Below are 8,761 nucleotides of genomic sequence, written 5' to 3'. Positions count from 1 at the left end.
GTTCTTGCAGCGCGAAAGTGATTACCCGTGCAAGAACGAAGTGCTTGAGCCTGATGGCACGCGCACGGCTATCGGGGCAGGGGCCATTTGCTTGATGCTGCTCGTTTTGGTCCCATTTCCAGACCAGCTTGCTGATATTCTTGGGCGGCTCTAAGTCCTGACTCCTGCGGGGAAGATTGTACTGGTGTAGAGGGTTGTGCTAAGGTCTTTTGGAAATAGCCATCGGTCGTGTCTAGCTCTAATTTCGAGGTCTTCGCGAGGTACCGAAGGTTGACTCTCAGGAAAATATGGTGGTAAGGGTTGTTGCGTTCTGAGTCGGGATCTATTTATTGTTAAATTAAAAGAGAACACGAGATGCCTTGACTGCCCACCGCTTCACCTCGCATCTGCGGGTGTAGACTCGTGCGGCGATGGCTTGTACAAATCTTGAATGTTTAAGTTGGCCTCAGGACTGGTTGGGTCTGTGCCTTTATGCTTAGTATTGGTACTCGTGAAAGCTAGACACACACAAGTTGGGCATGAGCACTTTTTGTGTATAGGCTGAGTACGGTACAGTATTTGATGAGCTTGGTGGCTTTGCTCGCTTCTGCCAGCATTTGTTCTCTTCGAGAATGCAATCAGGACTCAAATTGGGATCTTAAGCACGATGACGAGCAAAACAAATATGAACAGCATAACGAGAGCGACAACGAGCATAGCCCACCACGATATGGAGAATGAATTAGAATAAGTCTTCAGTTCTTCACGTTGCTTTGATGTACCTGCTAGGTTCTTATAGACAACTTCTTCAGTTTCATCGAGAACTATGCTGTCTTTCTCCAGCTTGCCCTTGTTTGCTAATATGCTTTGTTTGAGCTGGCCGACAAGGCCGACCAAGTTAGAAGTTAATTCGACCTCGATAGGCTGATGGCGAGCCATAAACTCTTCATCTTGGAGTACGATGCTGCCGACGACGGTCCGGCCTCCCCCTTTTCTCCTTCGCATGCCTTGGCTCTCACCGAGTAGCTCTTTCCGGGCATCATCGGCGTCTCTCGTCAGTACCTGCTCACGCTTGAGCGTTTCCCGATAGGAAACGTCATCGGCCGCTTCCCAGTCTTCCTCTTCCATCGCAAGCTTCCTCACTGCCTCTCCTTCCCTACTGTCATCACCGGGTCCAACCACTTTCTCCTTCACGAGCTTTGCTCTAGACTCTTCTTCCATCAAAACGGCCTCGTAGTTTTCCACGACGTGAACGTACTCCTCTGCCAGACTGACTGGATCCGTGATCGTGGGGTCAATGCCAGGCCACGATGCATGCCCGCTCTTCGCATAAAGTTCCGCTCTGTGCAAGACTCGCATTGACTTTCGCTTCATTGCTTCGATGTACTCGCGCATGAGCTTTCGTTCACCTTCGGCGGAAGCGATGTCTCCCACATAGCGGCGTGCCTGAATGCCTTCAGCAATGAGATTTCCCATTCTTCGAATCTCGAGCTCCGTCCAAAAGAGCTCATTGCGTTCGCGCAGATATGAAACTTCTTCGTTGCCTCCGGTACTTGCGGCAGTTGTAGCCATCAGAATAAATCCCTCCCTTGGCAAGTGGACCCGCGCCCTCAAAAGCTTGTGGAAAATATCCGTACAAGTGACCACGGCCAGGTGAGGCGAATAATTCCGAAGACTTGCAGTGCAAGGATCCTCACAATGTTATGTGCCACGCCCCAAACACTTGATAGTTCTCCTTCGGCATCTGAGCGGAGTTGAAGGTGCATGCCCGAAAGTTGTGAGTGTAGCAGCACAGTGGGGGGTTCCAGAGGGGATAAATTTTTATTAATTTCATTTCAATCATCATCGCTTGCGAGGAATGCAGCTTGTTTCGACGTGTACAGCGCTCAGAGCCCAAGAGTTGGTTAGAAGCGTATCTAACAAGTTGTTTTCACCGTTGACACCAGGGGGATTACATACTTTTATTGGAAGCAAGTGCCTCTGGCTGAGTCGGAGGATTCGACTGCAATCCGAAGGTGTTATTCGCGAAGTGAGACAGTCCAGCAACATGTCTAAGATACCGGCTCTGCTGTTTGCGGAGGATTATGGCCCGGACGTGGATCCACGAGGATGGGTGGTGATTTACCCGCCTTACCTCAACAAATTGCGAACGGAAGCCCAGGTAAGTGATGCGATGCAAATTTAGCACGTCGTTGAATAGCTGCTTGTGTGCAGGTCTTTCTACGATTGTTGACAGATGTTGCCGTGTTATGCGTGAACTAGGGTCGCAAAATCGCGAAAGATAAAGTGCGTTGAAAACCCCACGATAAAGGAAGTGTTTGATTGCGCACAACTGCTCAAGTTTCAGACGGCCTTGGCACTGAACAAGGCGTATTGTCGAGACTCCTGGGCGAGAGGGCTGGTGCGAATCAAATTGTTCGACGAGGTCGGGAAGCTTGTGCGGGAGGACATCCCAAACCGTAAGTGTCCCTTCACATCAAATGCGACGACGTAATCTGGCAATGGACGCTGACACCGATATACTAACGAGAAAGCGCATGCGAAGGGTGGGGCCCGTGCGACAGCGAGGGCGTGGCTTGCGTGAGAGGGCGCAGAAAAAGACAGAAGCAGAGAAGGACGGGAGGAGATGCGAGGGCAGTGGTCATGGTGGATTAGTGAGGGGAAAGAAAGAGGAGGTTGGGGGATACCGGAGTAAACAACGGTGGACAGAGAAAGGCAGAGTTAATACCCTGTACTGTAGTGTGTATCCGACCGACCAAGCTTATCATACCTCAACAGATCCGACAAATTTATTAATTTTTCATCATTAAGCCGACACAAATTCTTCTGAAAGAATACTTCAAAACCGCCATATTGCACTTGAACGGCAGGGGCTGTCAATGAAATACCTTCTAAATCACGAAGAAGCCATTTTCAATTTCGTACTACAAAGAAAAACTGCTTACTGTGAAGATTTCCAGGTTCTGCTTCACTTTTAGAGGTAGAACTTGTCTCCACAACAAACGATTTATGCTGACTGTGTCAAGGGCTATGTGGAGTACGAAGTACTCAAATCAGAACTAAAAAACAAGCAAGGAGTTCGAGGAAAAATCCTTTTGTCCTTAAATTTTGTCCTCACGATCGGATAGACACTAGCAGACCGCCACTTGTGATGTAGTTATTTGGTGTGCAAAATCTAAACCGCCAGGCCTGGCGACCCCTGCACACTGTTCCTTCAACAACATCCTACACTCTCACTTCTTCCAACACCATAATCCACACGAAAATATCGGACGACAGCACCACCGTTCCTCATATGTCAGGTCGAAGAAAGCGACGTCGTAAGATGGGCACTACTTGGATGGAAAACGTCCCTAACTTGCCAGACCTGGCAGCCCTGTTCCATGACGTTCATACACGACCAGGAAGCGATCTCGATGGGGATGCAGATGCGGCCGTACTTATGGAAGCGGAAGAAACCCCAGCTCTCGAGCTTCCGGAAACTGGCCAAGCGGCTGATATTTTGGGATTGTTGAATGAGCACGCTTCGTCGAACAATCAGACTGGAGATCAAGGTACCAGATCGAAGGTAAAGGGCTCCGAACATCGAGAAACGGTTGTCGTCGAAGAAGGAATAGATCTTGTCGACTATGATGAAGGCCACTTCCCAGAACTTGGCGACTCGGAACACTTCGCTCCCGAGAGCGACCCAAACGGTGTTTTAGTGGGAAATGACAATATCATTATTCCAAGTATTTATCAAGAGAGCTGTGAGGGGATGGAGTGCCTTCAAAGTTTATCCAGTGATGATCCCGAAATGGGAAGCAGGCTGGACAGCCAGAAAGTTTTGCGAATAATTCTATCGTCTCGGAAGCTTTTCGAACCATGGTACAACCTTTTGGGCTACGTAATAGTTTGCGGTAGTGTCCGCTATACGGTCAAACAGTATTACATCATGAGAGATATACTGTCTTGGGTTTCTCCTTCTATTAAGTTCCCATCTTATTCCACCGTACAAAGGACTCCCTTTCCGCATGCTTTGAAGTATCTTTTTCCCAAGAGCGACCTCAAGTACTTTGTCGTCCGTCGAAAGAAGAAGGCATTCAACCGAACTTCATTGGTTGAAAATTTTGGGGGTAACGAGGAGACCGCATCGCAATATTCGAACGGGTCTAAAACTCCTGTTCGTATCGTTCCACCAAGTGAATGGGCGAAAGTGGACATCATGATGGCTCCGTTCTTCAACTCAATGTATCCGAAATCCAGTCGATGGCATGGTGGTGTGGCGGACGCAGAATGCATAGAAAGCTCGAAGCTGGTTGCAGAGCGGCAGATAATATCGGAAGCTACGAGAGCACTTTACGTCCACAATGGTTCATGTACTGTGCAGGCGTTCCCGGGTGCCGTGATTCGACTGGAACTGTCAAAACTGCTTCCATCACGTTTGTCACTTGACGTGTGCAATCTGGGCTATCGTGTTCATGAGAACGCAGAGAATAACTTTGTAATGAAGTGTATAATTTCAGCCGTGTGGTGCGTGGGAAGTGAGGGAAATGTAACAAGAAGCGCCAACATGGCGATGAAGGTTGTCCGTGGCGTGGAGAATTGCCTGGCCAGGCAGTTTTATACAGCACCGCCATTGGAAAAGTATAATAGATCTGTGAGGCGTAGAGATGGAAGGATAGATTTTGAAGCAAGGGCTCGTTCTTCGAAGAAGGTGTTGCCTGGGGATATTTGTACCCTCCTTCGACCTACAGAAAGTGAAGCAGTGGCAACGTCGAGAATGTGTATGTTGGTTTCTAGGTTTTGGAAACACAAGGAAGGTCTCACCTCAGACACTTTGTTTTGGTTTCAAAACATGAGTACAAACGGGGCCGGTCAGCGTTTCAATGATGGTGGCGATGGAACTCCAGACAAAACCTTTCGTCTGCTCGGTACTCAACATTTGAAAGGGCTGCCTTTCCTCCTCCAAGAGCCCAAAATATCGGGACGCACCAGCAACGTTGACAGAAGAATGCAAAACAGCGGCCGCTTAATGGATGGAACAAAGTTCGTGGTCTATCGCGCTCTCCAATACTGCGATGACTTTTCCCCATTCTCTTCATTGTATCCGCAGGGTTCAGCAGGTGGATGCTACATGATCCCGCTTGGACTACCACCGCAAAGTCGTAACACGCGATCGTCTGTCAGAATCATTGGATTAACCCCTCCAGGTGTATCAACGAACAATATACTGCTCTCAATCATTCCAGACTTGGTTAAGTGTACAACAGAAGGTGTGGAAGCACACACGCCTACCGGCGAGAGAGTAAGAATCTTTGTCGACGTGGTGGGTTTTGTGGCTGACTATCCAGCGGCCGCTGAAACATTGGATGTCATGGGACATACAGCAAATACGCCCTGCACTCTTTGTGCATTTCGGAAGAACACCGGCGTCGGTGAGAGCGGATACGGCTATACAACAAAAGTCCATGCACACCGCACGGCGTCCTTGAGGTGCATGGAACGCCATGAAGCTCTTCGCAACAGCGAAATTGACAGTCGAGACACAAACGGGCTTGGTATGAAAGACAGCAACAAGGATAGTGACGAAAGTTCTCCTCTTCTTGCATTGCAAAGGGAACTTGAGCGCGTATGCGTTGACATACCGTTAACAAGCGATGGAAAGCGTGTGGTGTCAGGACGTTTTGAGGCATATCGCTGCAACGTCGTCGCGCCTGACCATTTGCTGGCCGGTCTCGCGAAGAACTTTATCGAGGTAGGCATCCACGTGATTAAACGACAAGGAAACGCGGCCGCGTTTAGGGCAAAAGCTGACATGGCAATATGCGGAGCCTTCCGAGACAATGGGTTGAAGAGGCAATCATCAGTTTTTAGTTCCAAGAATGACCTCAATTCCATGACTCTGTCAGGTGTGTTCTGTGTCCTTCTCGTGTGCGTTCCGGTTTTCTACCAACTGTTCCCGGGAATCCAGAGTGAAGAAACCACTGTTGTGTTGGATCTATTGACGCAATTGCAGGAATTGATTGCGTTGACGTACTGGTGGCCATCGGAAGAGGCGGATGGTGTCTCAGATTATTTGTATGTGACAAGTGATAATGAAGCTCAATACCATGCAGACTTGCTGGAAAGGGCTGGGAAGTATGTGACTGAGGCGGACAAGTTTTGCGCAAATTATTGCCAAGGAGTGGGTTAAGGTCGCCCCAGTTTGGACAAGCCGAACCTGCACAGATTAATCGAGTTGTACAACCACACAATTCCTGCCTTCGGGCATGTACGTCACTTTATGGAACTGGTGTTCCAGAATGCTCATCAACCTTTGAAGAGGTGCATAGTCCGGGGTAATCACCAAAAAGGACATTTGGCGGCCGTGGGTCATTGTTTGGGGAATGATTGGCAAGGGCGCTTGTCGTTGCTGTCCAGCACTATGACACAAACTTCGGATGCCGGACTGAAGATGGAATGCAGGAGAGGCCTTCGACGCTTGCTTCTCGGCGAAGCTTGCAACGAGTTGTCACAGGCTTCGGATGAATTGAAGAGATTCCTGAAGGACACAGATGTTAGTATATCTGATTTATTTGTCAAACCGTTGATGGACGAAATGCGGTCGAATGAGAAGGTCAACCCGGCTTGGACGGGAGATTCCGTACGATGGGAGGGGAATTGTGAAAAGGATGTCAATGAGCTGTCCAGCTGTTGCATATCAGAAACAGAAACGATTGATTCATCTGAGCTTTTGTCGCAGCTTTTGTCACGGGCTACAAACATCTTCGAAAATCTCCGTCCAGAATTTGATACGTCAAAGAAGTCGGAAGTCAAGTTGTTCTCGTCTGCTCGGCGCGTTCGCAGAAGCCACTTGAGTGCGTGGCCACAGACGTACTCGCATGACACGATTGAGCCGGGATGCGTAGTCCAGGTTATGTTACCGCGCGGACGGACGAAGGGATTGCTTTTGCATGCAAATGGGGCGGTCGGATCGTCGTTGAACCTGTTCGCTGTTGTCAGGGTCTTGCAGAGAGAGGACGAGAGTCCTCACGCGGCTGTCGTAAGATGCAGAGTGGATGATCGTAAAACTCTGAGGATATCCGCGGAACTGAACTCAGAGTCTATACAGGTGCTCTCTCTCACTGATGGCGTCCGTCGCGTGGCGCTGTACCACGCCCGCTCAGCCAACTCCTGTCACGTATCGAGGGACAACTCCATCAAACACTCTGCCAATGTTTTGGGTGGCGGGGCATTCTACTTTCATACGAGGAGAAAAGGTTACCGTGCAAGAATGGCATGAAGGGGATAGGGACCTGGTGTTTCAGACACTGGAAAACCTGATTATTCGCGGAGTGGCGTTTTCCACTAGAAAATTATCAGATTTCAGCACCCATTCCATTTGAATTGAAATTGGGCGGACTTCTGGTTACACGTCTCGCCGATCCCGTCAAGAGTTAGACACCTCGCTCTTCCTTGGCCAATCTACTGCTGACCGAAGGTATCTTTGGACACAAACAACCACGCAGTTCGTTTCGCGTATGAGGGCGCAAGATCGATGCCATAGGGTCACGGCGGGCCCGCTTGTGGTGTATAGGTGATCAGGATGGCGAGAGATGGCCAGTGCTATTGCTGGTGGATGAGTCTGCGAACGGTCGATCTACAGTTGATCGATGTCGATGTCGTCGTGATAGGAAAAGCGCTGAAAGTACGTTGATATGTACGCACGTGCGTTGCATTTTTGTCCGCGTATGTCCGCACTATCTGACCATCTTCAAATTCTTGTGATGAGATCGCCTTTGTCTGCGTGCGAACCTGACGGAATTAAATTCGTGTTTGTCTTGTGAAAGTGTTGGATGGATTGTAAGTTGTCGTTGACGCTTCGCAAATCAGTCCGGCCGGACAGGCGTGCTGCACAAAGTATCTTACCTACTTCCGTTTACATCTGTGCTTGTCCGCACAACAGTTGGTCGTCGGAACTTGAAGTCATGGTAAACTGAACTCCGTCATGATTGGAAGTGTCACATGGCATCGGCGCCGGAAGTTAGGCAGTTCTTTTTGCGTGAAAGTGTTGGATGGATTGTAAGTTGTTGTTGACGCTTCGCGAATCAGTCAGGCCGGACATGCCTGCTGCACGCAGTATCTAACCTACTTCAGTTTACAAATGCGCTTGTCCCCACAACAGTTGGTCTTCGGAGCTTGAAGCGGCAAGGAGACTGTATATTGCGCTGCGTAGCGTATGTAGATAGGGAGCTAACATAGTGGTAAACCGACTACTGACTCTTGCTCGCAATTCACACTGCTCCCATCCTATATGACAACTGGTACCACGGGGGCGCTGCATTGACCCGATCCTACGTGTGCACATCGCCGACCAGAAACAAACGTTGGATCATTCCAGTCAGTTTGGCAGTACCAAAACGCAATATACTACTGCATGGCCATGCCCAGTGGTTAATCTGGGATGTTTTTAAGATGGATCAGCCCAGCACGTATGGCCGTACCGCCAAATATTACAATGAGGCACTGCCATGTCCAATGGTAAATCTGCGATTTTTTTCAGTTGGCTCAGCGACGGCAATGTATTGGAAGAGTACCAATAGATTACGGCTTGCAGGGATTTCGGTGCAAAATCAGTATAAAACATTTTGCTCAAAAAATGTCTTGACTATCATTGGTACGGCCAAATCAAAACTTAAATTAACCGTAACGTTACGGGCCAGATTTACTTCGTAGTGTTGGATACGATCACACGCAGCCGCCGCGCGCACGCGAAGTGACGCCTGGATCGATGATCCGCCCTCATGGGGCGTGATTTAAT

The 8,761-nt window shown here is 49.1% G+C and overlaps 1 protein-coding gene across 1 annotated transcript; it reads right to left on the bottom strand.

Annotated features, from left to right (window-relative positions):
• Positions 1–624: 624 nt before the first annotated feature.
• CHC_T00006262001 (hypothetical protein) lies at positions 625–1,455 on the bottom strand. The gene has a single exon (XM_005717885.1). It carries the CDS (start codon positions 1,453–1,455, stop codon positions 625–627), a length of 831 nt encoding a protein of 276 aa, XP_005717942.1.
• Between the last annotated feature and the right edge of the window lie 7,306 nt (positions 1,456–8,761).

Source organism: Chondrus crispus, genomic scaffold (assembly GCF_000350225.1).
Source record: "Chondrus crispus Stackhouse genomic scaffold, scaffold_4, whole genome shotgun sequence".
Taxonomy (NCBI): Eukaryota; Rhodophyta; class Florideophyceae; order Gigartinales; family Gigartinaceae; genus Chondrus; species Chondrus crispus.
Note: the sequence above shows the minus strand (reverse complement) of the source record. Positions and strands in the feature narration are given on the sequence as shown.